This window comes from Periplaneta americana, chromosome 5 (genome assembly GCF_040183065.1).
Source record: "Periplaneta americana isolate PAMFEO1 chromosome 5, P.americana_PAMFEO1_priV1, whole genome shotgun sequence".
Lineage (NCBI taxonomy): Eukaryota > Metazoa > Arthropoda > Insecta > Blattodea > Blattidae > Periplaneta > Periplaneta americana.
In genome coordinates, this window is record NC_091121.1 from 184,989,953 (window position 1) to 185,015,534 (window position 25,582).

Consider the following 25,582-nt stretch of genomic DNA (forward strand, 5'->3'; position numbering starts at 1 on the left):
ATAAATGAAAAATACCAAATAAAAATAAATTAAAAAAGAGTTAAGTAGGCCTATAGATATCATAGCCAAAAATGTAAAATGTAGCTATAATTGACAAATTACAGAGTAAATATAACACTATGTTAATAAATTCAATATACAGTAATATATAGTAGGCCTAATAGGCTTAATTTATTTATTTAAGAAATTTACTACTACAGAACACGTATTCCAATTAGTAATATAATTATGTAATATCTTATTCTTATTGGGTTATTTTACGACGCTGTATCAACATCTAGGTTATTTAGCGTCTGAATGATATGAAGGTGATAATGCCGGTGAAATGAATCCGGGGTCCAACACCGAAAGTTACCCAGCATTTGCTCGTATTGGGTTGAGGGAAAACCCCGGAAAAAACCTCAACCAGATAACTTGCCCCGACCGGGATTCGAACCCGGGCCACCTGGTATGTAATATCCAATATGTAATATCAGCAAGTATAAAGTTCCGAGGTGTTTATTAAGCAATGTCTTATAATTCTGAACCCTTTAAAATAAAAAAAAAATTGATGATGGATGTGAGTAAAAATTGTAAATAGAAAAACTGTTAAAATGAGCCCCCTTTTCCCCTGCACCATTTACTCTTAAAATGGATCGCAATGTAAACAAAACAAATTGTATCCCTCCGCCAGAAACCGGACCTGAACACACCAGACCAAAAATAAGTAACAGTAACTAAGTGAATTTAGACTCTGTGAGTACACTGTTTTGCGTTCAGGGTCACGTGGTTAATATGTATGCACATTAGGACCCAAACTAAGAGGGAACAGACTATACAGATCTGTGACGTAAGACCGTGATTCTAGGAAAAGTCGACCCAGTAAGTGAGCTGATGGCTTGTCAATAAGAGGGAAGAGAATCCCTCCTGAGCACATTCTGTAAGCTCTGTGGTGGGAAAATAGATAGCAGGCAGTGGCGGTGCGTCAATAAGAGCACAAGAGCACGTGAACACCTTGTTTCCATTAATGCACGACTAGTTTTATTATTTAATACCGTATTGACGTAGTGGGGATGTATAATATCAGAATCGAGTATTTTAAACTTCCCGCATCTTGCATAAACTTCTTATGTAAACTTGGCAACATGCGTTCACGTACAAGCCGTGCTTTTTTCGAGAAGGTTACAGGAATTTCACGCATGCGCGGGAGAAAATTGTCTTTCGCTGGCCGCTTATGACTCGTCACGAGCACAAAGCATTAAGTGAACAGTGAATATATCCTACAGATGTCAGGTGCATCGATGCCTATCGTTTACGTGCTATATCTCGAGAAAATTTAATAAGTCTGTATTTTAGCCTGCAGGTGTCAGCATCTCACTGTCGGAACGTTTACTTTATGTGGATGCGTGTACAGTGCTGCTACGAGAGTGTAGTTTGTGAATTACTATACTTCAGTGTCGGCATATAGCATAGTTTGGCTTTCAAAGACGTGCTGGCTGAATGTGATGGTGGTATGAATTTAAATATCTGTATGGTGGTGTATACTATTTAAGAATAATATTTACTGGCATGTATTTATAGCAATCAATCTATGCGAATGAGATTACAGTACTGGTATAGGCTATAGTGTATCAGTGTGTTGTGAATAAAAATACAGTATATTACTGAACACACGCTTTTGTAAATTGTTTTATGCATTAATTTTTAACAAACGTAAACAATGAACCCTGTTCAAGTAATTTTGAAGAGTAAAGAACTGGGTAAAATGGCTTTCCAGGAAAATTTTGAAATAAAAAGACTAGGTTTCATCATCATTATTATTATTATTATTATTATCATTATTATTATCATTATTATTATTATTATTATTATTATTATTATTATTATTATTATTATTATTATTATTATTATTATATGTTGTTTTGAATTTATATACGGGTTTTTCGACAGTGAAACATTGGAATCATGACATTTCATATTAGGCTAAAAACGTACGATTTCAAATTCTCTTCGATTTTGGAACACAAAATTGTAAAGACACATATATTTTATCACGAGCCGCCACTGATAGCAGGGATGTAAATTTTCCCCGAGAACTTCGGGCTTATTCTGTCATTCCATTTCACCATTGCTGCTGAATTAGTCTATACCTGTAATTCAGAAAAAACATTAACTAAAAAAAATGGTAATTTCAGTAAGTAATAAACTGCGCATAATTTTTAGTAAGCACATAATGAAACCCAACTCGAAAATACTGGCATCAACGGAAGGATTAAGTAGAGTTGTCATTGGAGATACAGTATTGAAAAACACTCTAAACGGTGATAAAGTTACATGAGTGTAATACAAGTGTGATAAGTTATCGGTACATATTAGCACCAGGATTTGAATTACAACTGATAGCGAATATTTCGTAATGATCAAGAACTACGTGGAGAATACACCACTTGAAATGTGACAGAGATTGTGTCAACTAAAAAAGTGATTAAACAAGAAAGATAAAATAATGTGGAAAACGAAAGAAGAGAAATAAATGGGCGAAGAAGGAAAAGGGAAAGAAAAGGACACGAAAATAAATATTAAACGTGAAATTGAAAGAGGAAAGGAAGGTTAGATGACTGAAATTAGTGATTGATTACAAAAATGAGTAAATAAAACGAATGAATGAGGGAAATCAAGAGAATGGGAGATACATAAGTAAAATAAGAAAAAAAGATACAGATAAAATAACGACATGAAAGAGAAAACAAAGGAAGAAATAAGGAGGGAAGATAAGGAAAGAATGATTACAGATTAAAGAAAGAAAGTAAAGGAAGAAAGCTTTTAAATGGAGAAAGAAAAAGGGAATTAATAAAGGTGGAAAGACAGACAACAAAAAAGAAAAATAGATAAAGAGAAACGCATACTACAAAATGAACGAGTAAATGAAAGTAAAGGAAAGAAAAGAACTATGAATAACAATGAAAGAAAGGGAAATGGAGTGAAAAACGATAAAAAAAATATGCGATCGCTTGTCCTTGTAAGGGAATTTGGAGCTGTGAGAAAGTATATCTATGTGAGCTACAAGCCAGTTGGATACTTGACTCACTCCAATTTTCAACGTTACGTTTGAAGGAATTTAAGAGAATTTTGAAAGGGAAAAGCTGAAAATGGACGTAACATAATAATAATCACAAAAAAAGGAAAATCAAGATAGAATATACAGAACGAACTAATTAAGAACGGAGGAGCATAAAAACAAAACAAAATAAAAATTAAATAATAATAAGACTAATATTTAAAAATAATTAATAATAATTATTATATATACTGAATTAGCCACCATACCCCATTATCTCCTGGCTTAGTTGCCTCATGAGTGGTCCCTTTATTGGTGTCACTTATGAGGTTGAAACCTGTCTTCGGATAAATGGCTAAACAGCAACATATACAGAATTATTCAATGTTTATGGATTGAAAGGCAAAGGATACACTTGTCCCTCAGATAATGCAGCAAGGTCCATTCTGGATCAATACAGGAATCTTCAACCTGTGAGAGAAAGAAGGAAATGTTCAAATCAACATAGGTTGAACTTCTCTCGGAGCCCCCACCTAATAAAGTTTTCGGCTTTCATACTTTATGCTCGTACACACAGACAAATATCCAAGTACAAATATAGAGTGTAACAGAACCTCACGGACAGACTTTGAGGAATAATAGATCACACAGACAGAATCATATTTTGTTAAGGAACATATGCTCGATGTCACGTCCTTCATGAGATACGCGTCTTTTTTAGAAGCACATTTCACATCCAGTATGTTGCATATCAACTGTTACACTTCTTTAGTTTGTTACTGACCTATGTGGTGCGTCTTCAGTCCCTCTTATGATCAAAGAAATCCAACACAGCTCTGCCATACTTGACAGAGTTTGGTGATGAATGCTGATAAAGTGTCAACAATGTAATGAGGTGCTGTACAGGGCGTGTAATTTTAACAGCTGTTGTAAATTGTCAGAACATACATTAAAAATAAAATTGAATTTCTGTAAAAAAAATAATACAGAAGATCTGACTTTTTGAATGAATAGCTTGTGCCATCGAGTATATGTTCCTTAACAAAAATAATCCTCTCTATATGTCCTAGCATTCCTCAAAATTTATCGGTTAGGTCCTGTTACACCCTGTATATTCCCATTAACATATACACACAATTCACCTTGGAAATTAAATATTTATTTTAATTACGTACAATTCTACAACTTTTTTTAATCTGTACATCAACTAACTTCAAAATACCAAATTTTTACAATTTGAACAGCATCAGAATGTTAATGCAACGAATGTTTGTAATTAATATCAGAATGACATGCATATGGATGTAAATTTTCGCGATATATTTTTGTTTCGAAAATTATTGCCGACCGTAGCATGGTCAAGGACAGACGTGCTCACGACGGGCATTTTGCACTTTGGGTGCCCGGTGCACTAGGCGTGCGGGCGATGGAAATCTGTTGCACATGCAGACAGACAGTGTCGCGCGCTCAAACCTAGCGTAACAAAACAGTTTGTAAAATGGATAGGTCTACTGATACGGTACCGGTATTCATTCATTCATTACTCAGATACTTATTTCGTTATCGGACGTATTTCTTTCTTTCTCTCTTTCTTTTTTATTTATTTATTTATTTATTTATTTATTTATTTATTTACCCGTATTTGTTTCTTTCTTTCTTCCTTCTTCCTTTCCTTTCTATCTCTTTCTTTTTTATTTATTTATTTACTTTTTATTTACCGGTATTTGTTCCTTTCTTTCTTTTTTATTTATTTATTTACTTTTTATTTACCGGTATTTGCTCCTTTCTTTCTTTTTTATTTATTTATTTATTTACCGGTACTTGTTTCTTTCTTTCTTCTTCCTTTTCCTTCTATTTCTTTCTTTTTTATTTATTAATTTACTTTTTATTTGCCGGTATTTGTTCCTTCCTTTCTTTCTTTTTTATTTATTTATTTATTTACCGGTACTTGTTTCTTTCTTTCTTCTTCCTTTTCTTTCTATCTCTTTCTTTTTTATTTATTTATTTACCGGTATTTGTTCCTTTCTTTCTTTTTTATTTATTTATTTACTTTTTATTTACCGGTACTTGTTTCTTTCTTTCTTCTTCCTTTTCTTTCTATCTCTTTCTTTTTTATTTATTTATTTACTTTTATTTACCGGTATTTGTTCCTTTCTTTCTTTTTTATTTATTTATTTATTTTTTATTTACCGGTATTTGTTCCTTTCTTTCTTTTTTATTTATTTATTTACCGGTATTTGTTTCTTTCTTTCTTCTTCCTTTTCTTTCTCTTTCTTTTTTATTTATTTATTTACTTTTTATTTACCGGTATTTGTTCCTTTCTTTCTTTTTTATTTATTTATTTACTTTTTATTTACCGGTATTTGTTCCTTTCTTTCTTATTTATTTATTTATTTACCGGTATTTGTTTCTTTCTTTCTTCTTCCTTTTCTATCTCTTTCTTTTTTATTTATTTATTTATTTATTTACTTTTTATTTACCGGTATTTGTTCCTTTCTTTCTTTCTTATTTATTTATTTATTTACCGGTATTTGTTTCTTTCTTTCTTCTTCCTTTTCTTTCTCTCTCTTTCTTTTTTATTTATTTATTTACTTTTTATTTACCGGTATTTGTTCCTTTCTTTCTTTTTTTATTTATTTATTTAATTATTTATTTATTTATTTACCGGTATTTGTTTCTTTCTTACTTTATTTATTTATTTATTTATTTATTTATTTATTTATTTATTTATTTATTTATTTTCTTCTTTACTCATTTATTTACTTATTTCTTCCTTTCTTTCTCTACTTATTTATTATTTAATCTGGTAGAAATAAGGTCATCAGGCCTTCTCTTCCCCTCTACCAGGGATTACAACAGCTTTACAACTTATATGGCTTCATCTGTAAGCGTTTACGTAGCACTTTCCAAATATTCACGAGAGGCTTTCCGCAAAGACTTCCGAGGGCTACATTGAAACACTACCGCACACGCTCAACAATTCATTAGGAACTCCTGGACGCCCGGTCTTTTCTGTGGGCACAAACAACCAGTCGTGACAGATTGATGATGCCACTTCTTCATCACCTGACCGAAAAGAGCGCTGTATTTGCGTAGCACAATATCGAATTGTAAGACGCAATATGATTTTTCTGCACCACTAAACACGCTATTGTTGGATTGCTGCTCACAGCGCTGCTTGTGGTCAACCAGGGAAACTGTAATTAAAACAAGACAAAATCGGATGGACTATTCTTGCACATGTGATCTGATTCATCATAAATTGTCCGCCAGGCTGTGCGCTGTAAATTACTTAAAATGGGATTTACTTCAGAGACACGGTGTATAATGTACAGTATAAGTCACGAATTTTTATTGTCGAAAGCTGACGCTCCGAATCAACGCTAATCGGGCTGTTACTCGCCCATGACACTTTTCAAACGACGCCGTAATAAGCGAAACCTGTTTTCAGGCGTACACCCGTTATTATAGCCTATTGTAGCAGGTTTATAATGTTTCAGGAATTATGTTTTATTACTTGTTTCCACTTCTGTAATCCCCTTCTTTTCATTTCTCTCGTATTATTTCTAGACCATACCATTCCTTACATCTTAGTAATTACGTGTTAATACCTTCTTTTTCTCGTTCTCGCGTATTTTCTCATCTTTTTAATTACAATGAGCATTCCTCTATATAATTATTAATATATTTGCTTTTAATTACAACAAATATCCCGTTAGTCTATGCAGAGTCTCACAAAATCTTTCAAGGAACGAATCTCAGGCTCTTTGTTGAGAAGAGTCCGCTAACTGATTGACTAAAGTTAAAATTGTGTCATTGTTGCGGTGGAAAATGAGGTCAAAGTCCTGAAAGAGATAAGTAAAACCTTACAAGGACATAACAAATGTGCATAATGAAGTGAAACTGGTATAGTCGTAAGTTTCTTAATCAGAGGTATAGATTTACACTGTTGAACATAATGCAACTTAAGATCTGGTCTATCGAGTTTTTCCTTGTCATTTATTTGGATCATGTAACACTCGAAACCGCAAGGCAAACACGTGACCTCGATGTTACGTAAGGTCTTCGTGAAAAAGAAAAAAGTTTGTGTAGGTCTACATTAGCGAGATTGTTTTCAACAAATAAATATAATTCATTATTTACCTTAGTAGGTACATGATATTTTCTCTTTAGGGATATGAATTGTACTGCATTATGACATTAAAATACTGTGAATGGTGCTTTTTTTTGCTTGCTTGCTTTGTTTTGTTTTGCTTGGCTTGGCTTGGCTTGGCTTGGCTTGGCTTGGCTTGGCTTGGCTTGGCTTTTGGCTTGGCTTGGCTTTTGGCTTGGCTTGGCTTGGCTTGGCTTGGCTTGGCTTGGCTTGGCTTGGCTTGCTCCATTCGCTCGCTTTGTTTGCTTTGGCTAGCTTTGCTTGCCTACTTTGCTTTGCTTCGCTTTGTTTTGCTTGCTTGCTTTGCTTACTTTGCTTGTTAGCTTCCTTTTGCTTGTTCGCTTGCTTTGCTTGTTTCTTTTGCTTGCTTTTCTTTGCTTTGCTTGCTTGCTTGCTTTTTAATTAATTAATTAATTTATTTATTTATTTATTTATTTATTTATTTATTTATTTATTTATTTATTTATTTATTTATTTATTATCAGTCTATTTATATTAGCGTTAAGTCTAATTTAAATGAATATAGGACCCGTTCTGAAATCCATTATCTAAAAAGATCAACTCGCCTTTGGTAGCGCAGTTGGTATAGCGCTGGCCTTCTATGCTCGAGGTTGCGGGTTCGATCCCGGCCGAGGTCGATGGCATTTAAGTGTGCTTAAATGCGACAGACTCATTGTCAGTAGATTTACTGTCATGTAAAAGAACTCCTGCGGGACAAAAAATTCTGGCACACCGGCGACGCTGATATAACCTCTGCAGTTGCGAGCGTCGTTAAATAATCCATATTTAATCAACTCACTTTCTTGCTACAAGCAGTTTTAAATTAACCGAAACCAAAAGGTGGTTTAATGTTATAGCTGTTGTCATGTTTAATCAACTTCCACATGAAACGCATACTACAACTTACCTCAAGTTTAAAAGGATATTATTATAGTAAAATTGACATAGGCCTATATTCGTTTTGTTGTAAAAGCGAATTCTTTAATTCCAACAATTATAATTTTAACTTTATCTATATTTTTATACCATCTAAAATTTGTCGTCATTATTTTATATTTATTCTGTTTTCGTGTATCATTAACATCGTATATACTGTCTATAGCATTCTTTTTCTACTGGCTAAATAAATAAATTCAATATTAGGATTTAAGAGCTTGGAGCTTCGGGTCCTGGGATTTATCAGGTAGACACCTGGCTCTCTCAGGGCTCGGGTAGGATGGCCCGCCTGTCAGCACCGGATTCAAGAATGCCATCCAAGCTACCAGCTGGTCAGGAATCATCATCGTACAGTGATTCAGTGTGAGCCTAAGTGAATTAGATCCATTCTGGGTCAAGTCATTAAAAATCTAGCCAGGCAGCTAGTCATCTTTTGAAACTGTACATCACTTCGCCCTTTCGACGTAGGCTATAACATTATACGAGTATCATTAATATTCAAATGACATAATTCAGAAAAAATGGAAATAGCCTATCCTATGAAAAACTTTCCAAACACTGTTGTTGTCATCATCATCATCATCATTATCATCAGTAGGCTTCGTATCCCAGCTACCGAAAGACTGAAGTTAAAGACACATTGGGTATATAGTACGCCGAACACAGGTGATGCAAGGGATAAGGCTATAAACAAACAGGTCGTCGCTGCGTGTTCGTGGAGTACAGTCAACTCCCGACATTCTGAAGCTATACTAATAAACACATGCTTGAGCCGTGATGTTCATTTTCGTCGTGATCTTTGCAGTGAATAATAACGTGCATTCGTAAGTTACGGAACTTGAACATATGCGGATGTCACTTGAAATGATTTTATATTGCAAGAAATTCTTTCAATAGCACATGACGTTATTGGTGCATGATGTAGTACAAGATATTCCTATTGTCTGATTTTTTTTTTTTTTTTTTTTTTTTTGTGTTTCATTAGAATATTGCATATGTCGCTCCTTACTGAAAACCTACTAATTTTCTATGTACTTTTCTAAAAATTCCCTAAAATATAGACTATGTAATTTATTAATTGGGATGTTGGCACTGAACATTATCGTAGGCTACACAAATCCATGCTAAACGTGGAGTTAATATCTTCATAATTTTCAGATTTGTATGGTTCTGGTTCTTTTGGATTAAGTTCAACACGCATTCTGTGCCTTTTGGTATTGCAATGTCCTTCAGTGCACTGTTTTTGTCACTTCTAAGTTTATTTTAAACAATGTAGCCTATATGTAATGTTGTCTATATTTGAAGTGAAAATATTATAGTCCCGTCGCTCTAATTTCCGGCAGCCAATCGCGTTGCAGGTCGGCTACATTTAAACGTGTGCGTCTTGTGATTCGCTGAGGAAGACGTTATTCATTTTTAAGACTCGATAAATACTTAATATAATCGCCCGCCATTTTGGCTCTTTCACTGGCGTTCGCAGAAAGCACACGAGGACGTTATTTGCCGCTCAATTATTTGCTGAATTACATTGCGTTTGATTTATTATCAGAGGAGCTACGACATGATAATGTTTAACGGTGCGGCAAATAGATCCCTCGTCTGGTAGCTCGGCAACGAAAGAACAAAAAAGGCGAACAACAACTACCTACCTAGACTTTATAGAGCCTTCACTTCCTAAGACGTAAGCAAAGAGGAGGAGTCACGCCGGGAATAACAGCGACCCGAATATAGTTCAAATTTTTTTCAACTATGCCCTGCAATATTACATGCTTGAGTGTCTTACCCAAGGCATTTTACCTCTACAACGAACCTTCAATCAGCCACAAAAATGTAGTTATTTAAATAACACGACTAGTAAGAACAGTGATCGATAAGACTACTCACTATGACTGCGTCCCGGCTTTGGCTTATTATAGCGAGAAGCCAGACCGTGCAAAACTATTTTGTATACGAACGTACCTGTACCTGCGCTGTGACGTCACATATACTTCGAATCAGGCAACTTCATTCCAGCTTATAGGTAGCTGAATTACGAAGCCTAATCATCAGCATCATCTTCTTGTTTCCGCAGTGGCACAAGCGATAGCATTTCTAGTTACTCTCCAGCGAACCCAAGTTCGGCTTCCGGGAGGGAAGTGGTGATTTATCTCTCTCATAGTGAGTGGGTGTCAATCTCTTGTTTTGTGTTTGTCCTGTGTTAACTAACCACGTCTGTGGCTCAAGTGATAGAGAGCTGGTTGTGGTGATTTTCTAGTCTGCAGGTTGAATTTTCTTTTGCCAACTTCGTTTCGAATTTCGATACTGACAAATACTACAAATGGTAGTGATTTTGTAACTGTTGTGTTGGCAGCTGAGACAAAAGTTGTCGGTACTTAAGTTCCACGAAATTAAAATTGCACTAGATTCAGTGGCGGCTCGTGTGTATTGAATTCAGGGGGGCTGCATACAAAAATAAACCATGCAACTTATCTTATTTAAAGATTAGTTCCATACCCCTTGTCTTGTAGGTTGCAACCTTTTGAATCATCTTCTTATTAAAATCCGATATGTCGTTTAACATAGTCTTTACAATGGAAAGCATAGCTAATGCGGTCAGTCTCTCTTCTCTCATCGTATTTCTGAGATGGGATTTTACTCTCTTCAAACACGAAAAGCAAAGTTCTGATTCGGAAGTTGTCATTGGTATGGTAATAGCTATGCGTAGTAGTTCCACAACTTCTGAAAATGAGGCCTGCAAGTTCTCAGATAAAAGAAACTGCAAGAGCTTGACTGCGTCACTGATATTTCTGAATTCTTGTCTCTGATACAACACAGTGAGTTCCGTCTTCAGTTTGTCTTTATCGAACATTGGAAAAAGCTTCACACATACATTTAGGTCATTTTCAGGAAATGAGCTTTTGTAGCTTTCAAATTTTTCTTGACACAGAAGAGAAGATATTATCAGATGATCTATGAACTGGAATCGGGTGTTAGCTTATGTGATAATGAGGTCACACACTTCCTTGGCTGCCGCAACCCTTGTCTGAATCCCTTCGACCTTACGACGCTTTTTAGGGTTTTCATTTTCACAGATCTCGCTGCTCAACTGTGCACTGTTCCGTACTGTCTGTATGGCATTAACAAAACTTGATATACAGAGTCGGCCTCGGTAGCATAGTCGGATGCGGGTTCGATCCCGGCCCAGGTCGATGGCATTTAAGTGTGTTTAAATGAGACAGATTCGTGTCAGTGGATTTACTGGCATTAAATGAATCCTGCAGGATAAAATTCCGGCACACCGGCGATGCTGATATAACCCCTGCAGTTGCGAGTGTCGTTAGATAAACCATAATTTAATTTTTATATGCAGATTTGAACCTTAGAAATATCTAACTGGCGATGTTGTAGTTGGTTGTATAATATATATATATATATATATATATATATATATATATATATATATACATGATACATCAATAAATAAAAAAAATAACTGAGCCAGAAATTGAATTCAGGAACTTCAAGAGTATGCACCAGGACGCTTGCCTCATTTATGTTTAAGATTCCATTATGGTTTGAAAACATTCTAGCAATGGCGCCTTCTTCTCATGAACAACATTTACTGTTCTTATTTTAAATCCATCTTGTTGCCCCAGCTGATGGAATTGTCTTTGAAACACATTAATCTAATACAGACTGTGTGGAGATCGAGAGAAGAAAGCAGGGATACTGGATAAATTAGTAAAAAATATGCGAGCCTTTGTAGACTATTTTGTTTAGCGGCTCTTTCCATTATGAGATTCAACTGATGGGCACTTAATTTCACATTTCTCCTGAATTGTTAAGGCACTGAACTGAATAGACTGTAAATATTGTACAGAATTAAACATTGTCGCACTTGTTATACTCACAACATTAAAGAAAATGTATTTAAAACCCCGCGCTACTGACAAACTGCTGCAAATTCTGCAGCGCCTGGAAACTCTGGATCAAGAGGAGTCTCTGTATTCTTGGCGAGGGGCAGCAGGGGGAGGGGTAAAACTAACGCGCAAACCTTCCGAGACGAGACTGGCAGCTCCAGGGGAAGAAGTGGCTTCACCAATCCGTCCTTGTCTTTCGTTTCGCTCTGGCAGCACCAGGGGAGGAAGTGACTTCACAAACGATTGCGTGCATGTCAATGAAAGCGAAATTTAAAACAAATTCGAGCCGCTAAATAAAGACTGTACAATAAATGTATTTCACAACATAAAACGAGACAAGAGCCACAAATGTCTGGGGGTGCTGCAGCTCCGCAGCCCCCCTTCGAAAGCCGCCCCTGACTAGATTTCTGAATCGGTTACTGAAAGCTAGTTAAATTTGAACATGGTAATAATTAATTAATATCAGTATTATATTAATACATAATAGTTATTTTATGTGTTGCGTTGTGGTTACAATTCAAGATTATAGTCAGATAGGCCTAGGTGACATCTGATATTGCCTGACGCACAGCCACTGCGGTCGACGGCTTTGTTTTGTTAGTCTCGCTTACACAAGTCAATCAGCCAGCGTTTTGTGAACTCTGTGGGAGAGTCTCTATGTGAGATCAAACACCGTCCATTCAAGGTCAAAAGCTGTACGCAGTTCTTTATTTCACGACTCTTTTAAAGTACAGTCGAACCTCGATATCTCGAACCTCTATTACTCCAATTTTCGATAACTCGTAGTAATTTATATTTCTCGAACAAACTTCCTGTATACATATATTTTTTTCTCTTTAAGTCGAATTTCTATAACTGTAATATTCGGTATATCGAAGCTTAAATTATATCCTTGGCAATTACATAATTAATAAAGAATTGCATGCACTGTAATTACAGTACTTCTAAGATTTCAAATTAAAAATTATAATTCGCTCTGCACACTTAGCACATCCAACCAACAGCAGTTACTTGCTGCGCTCTAGCGTCGAAACTGGACAACAATGCTCCAAGTAAAACTCAATGCTAAGAAGGAGGAATGAGCAGGCAGATACGCAGCCATAAGATTTGATCCAGCAGGCAGTGAATAAAGGGAATAGAGAAAACTGACAGGCACACATTTTAAGAACGCTCAAATAGGCACCTTAAAATAATACCAAATTACAAACCCAGAGAACATTTGTGTCTGCCATTTGTGAGCTCTATTGAAGTTTTGAAAAGGCCAACAGGTTTAAACTCATAAATTAGATGATACAATATTAAATAAAGAAAGTAATAAATGACAAATTACTTACTTACTTACAAATGGCTTTTAAGGAACCCGAAGGTTCATTGCCGCCCTCACATAAGCCCGCCATCGGTCCCTATCCTGTGCAAGATTAAGCCAGTCTCTATCATCATACCCCACCTCCCTCAAATCCATTTTAATATTATCCTCCCATCTACGTCTCGGCCTCCCTAAAGGTCTTTTTCCCTCCGGTCTCCCAACTAACACTCTATATGCATTTCTGGATTCGCCCATACGTGCTACATGCCCTGCCCATCTCAAACGTCTGGATTTCAAGTTCCTAATTATGTCAGGTGAAGAATACAATGCGTGCAGTTCTGTGTTGTGTAACTTTCTCCATTCTCCTGTAACTTCATCCCGCTTAGCCCCAAATATTTTCCTAAGCACCTTATTCTCAAACACCCTTAACCTATGTTCCTCTCTCAGAGTGAGAGTCCAAGTTTCACAGCCATATAGAAGAACCGGTAATATAACTGTTTTATAAATTCTAACTTTCAGATTTTTGGACAGCAGACTGGATGATAAGAGCTTCTCAACCGAATAATAACACGCATTTCCCATATTTATTCTGCGTTTAATTTCCTCCCGAGTGTCATTTATATTTGTTACTGTTGCTCCAAGATATTTGAATTTTTCCACCTCTTCGAAGGATAAATCTCCAATATTTATATTTCCATTTCGTACAATATTCCCGTCACGAGACATAATCATATACTTTGTCTTTTCGGGATTTACTTCCAAACCGATCGCTTTACTTGCTTCAAGTAAAATTTCCGTGTTTTCCCTAACCGTTTGTGTATTTTCTCCTAACATATTCACGTCATCCGCATAGACAAGAAGCTGATGTAGCCCGTTCAATTCCAAACCCTGCCTGTTATCCTGAACTTTCCTAATGGCATATTCTAAAGCGAAGTTAAAAAGTAAAGGTGATAGTGCATCTCCCTGCTTTAGCCCGCAGTGAATTGGAAAAGGATCAGATAGAAACTGACCTATACGGACTCTGCTGTATGTTTCACTCAGACACATTTTAATTAATCGAACTAGTTTCTTAGGAATACCAAATTCAATAAGAATATCATATAATACTTCCCTCTTAACCGAGTCATATGCCTTTTTGAAATCTATGAATAACTGATGTACTGTACCCTTATACTCCCATTTTTTCTCCATTATCTGCCGAATACAAAAAATCTGATCAATAGTCGATCTATTACGCCGAAAACCACACTGATGATCCCCAATAATTTCATCTACGTACGGAGTTAATCTCCTCAAAAGAATATTGGACAAAATTTTGTACGACGTCAACAAAAGTGATATTCCTCGAAAGTTACCACAGTTGGTTTTGTCCCCCTTTTTAAAAATAGGTACAATTATGGACTCCTTCCATTGATCTGGTAAAATTTCCTTTTCCCAAATAGCAAGTACAAGTTTATAAATTTCGCTATATAATGCACTTCCACCCTCTTGTATTAATTCTGCTGGAATTTGATCGATACCTGGAGACTTGTACTTTTTCAGATTTTCTATCGCAATTTCGACTTCTGAAAGCGTGGGTTCGGGTATAAATGGCTCAGCAGTTTGTATTTCAATATCGTCCCGATCATTTCTATTTGGCCTATGTACATTTAGTAGTTGCGCAAAATAGTTTTTCCCTCTGTTTAGGATTGATGGAGAGTCTGCAAGCAAGTCACCATTCTCATCCTTGATCACGTTTATCCTTGGCTGATATCCGTTCTTAAATTCCTTTATACCCTTATATAAATCTCGAATGTTTTTATTCTTACTATTTGTTTCTACCTCATTCAGTTTTTCCTTCAAGTAACCTCTCTTTTTATTCCTAAGTGTACGACTTGCTTCCCATCTTTCATTGAAATAATTATCTCTCTTCTCCTCAACTGGATCCTGTAAGAATTTCAATTTTGCCTGTTTCCTTCTTTCTACTACCATGCAACAATCTTCATCAAACCACGGTTTCTTTTTCTTAGTTTCATAATAACCTATGCTCTGCTCAGCTGCAATTTTGATACTATCTCTGATATTTTCCCACACGCTATTAACATCTAATTCTTTCTCAACTTCGTCGGAACTTTCTAAAGTGGCAAACCTATTCGAAATTTCGACCTGATAATTTTGCTTAGCTTCCTCGTCCTTTAATTTCAAAATATTGAATTTAGTAATATTAACTTGTTGCTCTACTCGCTTGGCTACTGATAATCTTTCTCTTAATTCTCCAATCACCAAATAATGGTCAGAATTACGACAACAAGCCAGAAGATTATTTTACTGAAGACACGTAACCTCTTACAGTCAGGCCACAACAACAAACGAGAAGGCTGTCAGCCAACGTTTTAAAGACACGTAGCCGCTTACGGATGGACCACAACAGCGAGAAGGCCATCAAATCAGAATAAAATACGTCTGTATTGAATGATAATTGATAACACGTCCAGATAACGTACAACTGCTCGTAAGTGTTCCGTTATGTAAACAAACTACAAAAAAAAAAAAGAAAGTAAACATATGACGAACCTATCCTAAAAAAAACACACACGATACAATATCAGAGACACTCCATAACTACATGTAGCCTAAAGCAAGGAAGAAAAAGCAATTATTGATAAATTTAAAAACCAGTTAGTTTTTAGATATGTTAACTAGAAGATAATATAAACATGTATAGACAGAAATTAAAATTAAAATTGTTTTATTTAACGACGCTCGCAACTGCCGAGGTTATATCAGTGTCGCCGGTGTCCCGGAATTTTGTCCCGCAGGAGTTCTCTTACATGCCAGTAAATCTACTGACATGAGTCTGTCACATTTAAATGCCATCGACCTGGATCGGGATCGAACCAGCAACATCGGGCACAGAAGGCCAGCACTGTACCGATTGCGCCACCCAGGAAGACTGCATAGATAGATTTTATTTAAGTAGGTTATTTTACGACGCTGTATCAACATCTCAGGTTATTTAGCGTCTGAATGAAATGAAGGCGATAATGCCGGTGAAATGACTCCGGGGTCCAGCACCGAAAGTTACCCAGCATTTGCTCAAATTGGGTTGAGGGAAAACCCCAGAAAAAACCTCAACCAGGTAACTTGTCCCGACCGGGATTCGAACCCGGGCCACCTGGTTTCGCGGCTAGACGCGCTGAGCATAGATAGCTATTCCATTAGAAACAGATAAATGTATTCATGTGTTCGATGTTCACGTGTTGACTATGGTGTCGACTTATTACTCTGGAGATTCGAGTTCAAATCCCGGTGAGTCTACGTAGAATTTGTACGAGTAATTCAAGAGACATTGCTTCAACAAATGTTCTCAGGTTACCTGGTTTTCACTACTTCACTTCATTATTATTCTTTCAACTCGTGCAGTATTGGCGGTAAAATACTTCTCAATCGCAACTCTATGGAATACGTTGTACAGTGCAACCAGCGAATAGGGATTATAAAGAATGGACACTGAACGAATTTTCCTGTGTTTTGTTTCTTTGTGTGGCGGCGTTTAGTTCCACTTTCAAGTGCTAGAGGTTAGTGTAATCGAGCATATGCAAAGATAATAATAGAGAATAAAGTTGAGACACAGGATCCAAACATCGCCTACCTTATTGCATAATCCAGTAACGCTTTGCTTCAAATAAATTCAAGTTAACAGCTTTTCCTTATTTCTCAGTGACAAACTAGTTGTAATAATAATTTTTTATATTTCAGATATAATAAATTATAGTATAAAATAATATAATACATTATAAAATTATGTATCAAATTCGATTAATATTTATATATAATATAATATAGGGATATGGTTTTACTTCTCATAAGAGTTTCGTTTTTCCATTTTCAGTGCTATCAAATTATTACATATTTTAATTGTTGTTGGGGTCAACGTCTCAACTCTCATTATAAAGGAACTCTAGAGTCTAGACATTACAATTAATGACGGATTTATTATTTTATGGATCCAATTTATTTTATTTGGGTACATAATGTACCTAGATGTATTAATTATATGTGTTGTATTTTCGCTATGTCGACTGCTAGCTGGTGTGATGTCAGCGCCAACTCTAGGGAGAAAGCAGAATCTCACGCTCTAGCTGGCTTAAAGGTCATTGAAATCAGTCCGGCTACATCAAAGGTACCAACGCGAAGTGTCCATTCTTTATAATCCCTATTCGCTGGTGCAACTAACCATGAAATGCTGTTTCATGGAGAAAACAAGTGTGGGTTTTTTCAATTTTCTTCCTATTCTGGTGTTAGGCCTAAGGAAACTATTGAAGTCAAGCTTCTTTAAGCCGTGTATGAGTCGGACGTGACGAAACAAAATTCTGTGACGGATGTTTTAACCCTGGAATAGTAACATGGAGTCCACCAGACCCCACACACTGATTTCCTGGAATACTTCCTGTGTTATGTTGGCTACACTTTAAATCTTTTCAGTAGCTTTCCATTGTTGTTCCTGCTATCCAAATTATAATTTATACAGTTCAATCGTTGCACTTCTTAGTAGTGAAACGGTTTGTTTAGTGTATGGGGTGTCAATAAACCCCAAGTTACTATTTGTGTTTATATTGTGCTGGTGTATGGTATTTGAATTTTGAATGTTTTATAAGAGGTTTGTACATACAATATAATATTATTCTCTTGTAATTCTTGTGTAGTACATAGCGAATAATACTAGTTTTTTTTTCAAGCTTCTGGATAGTGAGGATAGAAGTTATATTATGTATGCCGCAAATAACTCTGTTTCGAAAATGAAGAGAAACGAGGACTTAGTTCAAACTGGATTACTTCTTGTACATGAGCATACATAGAAAAGGACGGGAATGTGCACACTACCCAAATCAATTCGCCTGCGAACTGCTAAAAGGTACAAAATATACATAGAGGAAATTCAAAGAACACATCATGATGCAGCCCAAAAGTCAAAATGCACCGTGTGTGACAGAAAGAAAGGCATAAAAACAAAAACATTCTGTGATAAATGCATGAAACACATGTACCTGAAGCATATGAAACATGTCTGCAGTAGCTGCTATGAAAACATGATTGTCATTGAAGTAGTTCATAATATTAGCCAGCGTTGCCAGCTCTGCGGCTTGACTGGATCGCATAATTGGTTCCAAATGGTCGTGCTTTTCATTAGAGGATCGTACACTACACTACATGGCCTATTTGGATTACCTTATCTAAATCCCTTCACCATATTTTAATTAAACGATTTTTTTAAATTCTTATAAGGAAATAATTGAGTCCTCTAGAGTCATAACTCACAACTAGTTATTGGTTGTTGTCAGCTTGCCGGTGATGATAAAACATCAATATTATTTTCTTTGTTTACTTTATACTATACTTTATAAAGTATACTCAATTAAAACAATTATATTTTGTGAGGGAGGATAGAAGTTATCCCTGGCAGGGTTGTAAATATGAATTTATGAGAGGGAGATAACTTTCCAACAGAGGGAGAAATCCCCCCCGATCCCCCCCCCCGTTAATTCGCACCCTGATCATAACCATAGCTTCAAAATACGAAACAGAAAAAGCTGCTGTAAATACAATAACATGTTCATTCCATTATCTCGTTTCCCTCGCGAATTCTATTCATTAGGCCTATTATTATTATTATTATTATTATTATTATTATTATTATTATTATTATTATTATAACACAATTGTTAAAAGTATTACCACAGTCTACTATACAGGGTGTATGTAAATTGGTGTCATATTTCGGGGATGTGTTCTTAACATCAAAACAATTAAAAAAGTGAATAAGAACATGGGTCTGAAAACCATTCGTTAGGGAGTTATTAAAGGATTTGTCCCTTCATTGACCGCTGATTGATGGTTTTTTGTTTCTTTGTATTTTGTAAAGCAAAGAAATCAGAAGAAAATGTATTCTGTGAGTGAACAGAGCGAAATGATTTGCATCATTTAATTCATGATGTGATTCTGGACGTCATCCAACGAATGTGTTTTAACACGATGCTGCTCCAGCTCATTTCAGTCTGATAGTTCGTAATTTTTTAATGATCGATTTCCCCAAAGATGTATTGGTCGAAGGGGATTCATTGCATGGCCTGCTCGATCGCCTGATTTGAATCCAATGGATTTCTTCGTCTGGGGACATTTAAAGTCCCTGATTTATGCGACTCCTGTACTTAATGTTGATATTCTGAGAGCGTATCCAAATGGATTTCACGAAATACGAAACACTCCAGGAATTTTCAACAGAGTACGCCAGAGCATGTAATGCAGGTTTAGGGGATACATCGAATCAGGAGGAAGCCACTTCGAGCAATTTTTGTAACATTAAATTTTGTCTTGTAACTCTGAAATAAATTATTTTGAGACCAATGTTCATATGAACTTTTTGTAATGTTTTGGTGTTAGGAACACGTCCCCGAAATATTTGACACCAATTTAGATACACCCTGTATACCGTCACGAAGCTTGAGTTTTGAGGGTGCTAGAAACAATATTTTGCATTGCCTGTAATGAGACTCTGGTAATGAGGCGATATTAGCGATCCTAGTGGTGAGCAACTATCTAATGTATGCATATTTACTACGTATTGAGCTTCGTGACTGTATATAATAGACTGTGGTATTACCACCCTTCATGGAGCAGAAATTTGGCCATTTAAGGAAACAAATAAAGCTAAATTACTGGCAACAGAAATGGATGTTCCGTGTCGAACTGCCAGAACCTCGAGAAGAGAAAAAATTGAAAATGAAGTTATTAGGTATGACATTGCTTACGGTTCAGCCACCCCAATGTAGGCTTATATTGTGTATATAATGATTCAAGGAGATTGTGCAATACTCTAGGATGTAATTTTTGACATTCTGACGAAAAAAGTTCATATATACATGTGTCCTATTTTGAATAGTTTCGGATAAAATCACGTTTCTTTCTTCCGTAACACGCATTCTTCTGAACTTATCTCTCTCTGGACGTCTGGAGCTATGTGTTACAGTACACCTGATAGCATCGACACAAAATCTCGTGACTTCAGGGTCAAGGTTAGAGATAGGGGTAAAGGCTCATTCACAATGAAAATTAAACATAACCGTAACATAAACACAGAAGTTTGCGTCCAGGCTACCAAATGGGATCATTCACAATGGTTCACATAAGCATTGACATAAACATTACCGTAAGATGTTAACATGAAAGTTTGAAAACTCCAAACTTTCATGCTTATGCTTACGTGATTTGCAAACAGAACATAATCGTGGAGCGCTGAAGTATACGACAGAATATGAGGAAATGGCGTCGTTGTTATGTTTCCATGGTTACCAAGTATGTATGCTGTTATGTTTATGTTCCCATCGTGAATGATGGTATGACTTTTTGATTTTACTGTAACGTTAAGTTAACGCTTACGTTATGTTTAATTTTCATTGTGAATATAAGCCTTAACACCGGTACAACGTATACCTAGCATCCGAACAACAGAAGTTGTTGCGGCGCGCGCAGTTCACACTAGGGCGGCTACGTGTATTGCTGCAGAAGGTGGGATCTTTGAAAACAGGATTTAATACAGATTTTTCAGATGCGTAATAACGTGGATGTTCTTTAATGAATTTATAATACACCCAGTACCATTGCTGTAAGTAATTTAAATGTTTAAACCTTCATAATATCTACGTTTATGTTTAACATTCAGGAAGGGCGTAACTCAGTCAATTTGAAAAATATGACATATGTTTGTATGTACTTTTTTCATCAAAATGATGCCAGAAATCACATTCTAGAGTAATGCACAATCTTCGTGAATAATTTTGTATATTATTATTATTATTATTATTATTATTATTATTATTATTATTACCACTATTACTATTATTATTACCACTATTACTATTATTATTATTATTACCACTATTAGTATTATTATTACCACTATTATTATTATTATTATTACCACTATTACTATTATTAGTATTATTACCACTATTAGTATTATTATTACCACTATTACTATTAGTATTATTATTACCACTATTATTATTATTATTATTACCACTATTACTATTATTATTATTATTATTATTATTATTACCACTATTACTATTATTATTATTATTATTATTATTATTATCATTACCACTATTAGTATTATTATTACCACTATTATTATTATTATTACCACTATTACTATTATTATTACCACTATTACTATTATTATTATTATTATTACCACTATTATTATTATTATTACCACTATTACTATTATTATTACCACTATTACTATTATTATTATTATTATTACCACTATTATTATTATTATTATTACCACTATTACTATTATTATTATTACCACTATTACTATTATTATTACCACTATTACTATTATTATTATTATTATTACCACTATTACTATTATTATTACCACTATTACTATTATTATTATTATTATTATTATTACCACTATTACTATTATTATTACCACTATTACTATTATTATTATTATTATTACCACTATTATTATTACTATTATTATTATTATTATTACCACTATTACTATTATTATTATTATTATTATTATTATTATTATTATTATTATTACCACTATTAGTAGGCTATTATTATTACCACTATTAGTATTATTATTACCACTATTACTATTATTATTATTATTATTATTATTACCACTATTACTATTATTATTATTATTATTATTATTATTACCACTATTACTATTATTATTACCACTATTACTATTATTATTATTATTATTACCACTATTATTATTACTATTATTATTATTATTACCACTATTACTATTATTATTACCATTATTACTATTATTATTATTATTATTACTATTATTATTATTATTATTATTATTATTATTATTATTATTATTACCACTATTACTATTATTATTATTATTATTATTATTATTATTATTACCACTATTACTATTATTATTACCACTATTACTATTATTATTACCACTATTACTATTATTATTACCACTATTACTATTATTATTATTATTACCACTATTATTATTACTATTATTATTATTATTACCACTATTACTATTATTATTACCATTATTACTATTATTATTATTACTATTATTATTATTACTATTATTATTATTATTATTATTACCACTATTACTATTATTATTACCACTATTACTATTATTATTATTATTATTATTATTATTATTATTATTATTATTATTATTATTATTATTACTACTAGCCGTACCCGTGCACTCCGCTACACCTGTTAGAAATAAATATAAAATAATTACATAGTTAAAATAGGACGTTTGATCCGGGGAACATTCATGTTTGATAGAAGGATAAATCGTTTAATATGTTACTTAATTTAAATTGTATTTAAATAATTAAAATGCGGTCATTTTGGTCCAGAGAGCAATCATTTGGTGCAATGACATTTCCTTTAACATGTTTCTTAATTGTTATTACATGCAACCATAGTTTAATGAACATTGACATATCATTTAGTTTTAATGTGTATACTTTATATTACTTGCTATATGTTTCAGAAGTTACTGTAATAACATTGTAGAATTATGTCCATCTAGAGAAACTACACTTTCCAATGGTGAAATAATAATTAAACAATTAATTAGCTTCCGATATTACTTCATACAAACACAGAAACATTCTCTTAGGCTATGTTTAATAGCTTTCGATTGTTGTTGTCCAAGGCCCCTTATAGACGAAGTCATTTGTTTTTATTTCAGTACAGCGCCTTAGATGGCGTTGTTATTGTAATTTTAAAACTCATTTATCTCATTAAATATCAGTCCTATCAAAATTTTGTATAGAATAAAACTTATGGGAAATTATTTAAAAAAAAACTTTTGTTATGTAATATTTTTCATGAAAATCAATAATAAGCGAGATATTTCTATGTTTTAAATTCAGGCCTCCTTATAACCCCCCTTTTAAATAAAGTATTTTGAATGCCATGTAGCCTAAAATCTAAGTTACAACGAACTTAATTTATATTCCAATTTTCATATAAATCGGTTCAGCCATTATCGCGTGAAAAGGTAACAAACATACAGACAGATATATACAAATAAAAATTTCAAAAAAGCGATTTTCGGTTTCAGGGTGGTTAATTATACATGTTAACAACAATTATTTTTGGAAAATCGAAAATTACCAGAAAAATTTCGGCTACAGATTTATTATTAGTATAGATTATTATTATTGTTACTACTACTATTATTATTATTATTATTATTATTATTATTATCATTATTATTATTATTATCATTATAAGAAATTGACACCCATTGGCATCTTCAGTTCACAAACTTTGACTTTTTTGTCAGACATCTACTATGAATACACCCCTGTATGTATGACAACACGCAGTACTTTCGGGCAATGCCCTCCGTTGGTGAAAACACGACATGCACTCATCATTTCTGTGATAAAATTTAGCAGCATCAGTTTTACAATTTAAGACATTCAGGTAATGAATTTATATTAAAATTGGGTTAACTTACAACATAACACAGATTCTCAAGTAATATGTAATACATAGCACTACTTACCTTTCTACCGTTGACATAAAACACGAGTGTGTTGTCGGTCCCGCCCATTGGTGTTGACGGCTACACAACAGCTGTTGCAGTGATCGACTGAATGAACTGCCGAGCGCTGCTATCTTGATTTAATACCCAAGGCCGTTTCGCGAACAGTGACGCAACGCAGTAGCGAAGGAGAACTGAATAGAGAAACACGAAGAGAAAGGAATGTCGCGTAAAGAGTTCGAAAGAAAATTAGCGAATCATTAATCAGTAGCGGCTCTTTACTTTAGTGATGTCATAATTGCGACAATAAGGGAATGTTGAAGATTGGAACGACCAAAACTGACATTTTTCACTTTTAATTCAGTTAAATTTGACACTTCTTCCTGAATATATATATAGTTTATTAAAGTTACTATTTCATCATCAACATCATCCTTCACGAATTAGGCCTCTGTAGATCTGTTTCGCAGTGGCGTAGCGTGAATGTAAGCTAAAAAGCTCAGCTTCCCTAGTTAATAACTCCATAATAAACTGCAGTTTATGAACATAAATATTTATTAATTTTAATACAATTTATAAGTACGCCTTAAATGTTGTGTTGCGGCAGTTCAGGATGATTTGTGATGCAGCAGTAAACATGAAGCCTGCACACACCAGCTTCCAATCCCCTCCACAGACTCGTTTCTTTCACACATTCTTCTATGTAACGCACCCCGCAGATTTTCCATCCCTTTCTAACTAAACTACCCTGGTCGCAAGGCTCGCAAGAAGCTAGCTTTAGCATTGGAAAGAATTAGCTTCCGAGTTATCCCTTTCGCGAGTTGTGTTCAGTTGAAGTGTTAGTGTGCACTGTGGCTGATATAATAAATAATGAGTGAAATCACAGTTCCTGACACTAATTTATGTAGTAAAAAATAATCTTCTGATAGATTTTAACGTCGATTTTTTACTTGGTTATTTAACGATGCTGCATCAACTACGAGGTTATTTAGCGTCGATGGGATTGGTGATAGCAAGATGGTATTTGGCGAGATGAGGCCCGAGGATTCGCCATAGATTATCTGACATTTGCCTTACGTTTGGGGAAAACCTCGGAAGAAACCCAACCAGGTAATCAGCCCAAGCGGGAATCGAACCCGCGCCCGAACGCAACTCCGCATCGGCAGGCAAGTGCCTTAGCCGACAGAGCTACGCCGGTGGCTTTTAACGTTGATTGATGTAATTTTACTAACAGTGTATCTATTGACCGTTAATATTGTGTTTTTTCTAAATATGACAGGGAGTGAGCTAGTGTTAAATTATATGTACTGTATGTGTCTATAGAGATATGTGTAAACCATCAAATCATATTTCACTACCATTTGAGGTGATGCCTTATTGGTGTTACTTACGAGGTTCCAACCAATCTTCGGACTGCTCACTTGACATCGACTACTATTTATTTTAAGACGCAATACGTTTCCTCGTACATGAAAGACAACTTGAGTTAGCTTCTCCTTCTCAAACTTTCATGCTATGCCACTGCTGTTTCGGCCCCATCTAGCAGTCTTCTTAAAGGTCTTCCTGGTCAACGATGTCCTCTAGGTTTATACTGCATCATAATTTTTGGGATTCATTCTTGAATTTGCCATTCTTCTTGCATGATCTAGCCAATTGAATTTGTATCTGCTGATTTTTTTTTCTA

At 34.5% G+C, this 25,582-nt stretch overlaps 1 protein-coding gene across 1 annotated transcript in view; it reads right to left on the reverse strand.

Annotated features, from left to right (window-relative positions):
* Positions 1-24,046, reverse strand: part of LOC138700323 (xanthine dehydrogenase-like) — a 129,667-nt gene extending 105,621 nt beyond the window's left edge. The window contains exons 1-2 of the mRNA XM_069826866.1: positions 23,920-24,046; positions 3,451-3,508 (exon numbers count right to left, since the gene is read on the reverse strand). Coding sequence (XP_069682967.1) covers positions 3,451-3,508; positions 23,920-23,967 — 106 coding nt within the window. The 5' untranslated portion in view covers positions 23,968-24,046. The remainder of the gene's footprint in view (positions 1-3,450; positions 3,509-23,919) is intronic.
* Between the last annotated feature and the right edge of the window lie 1,536 nt (positions 24,047-25,582).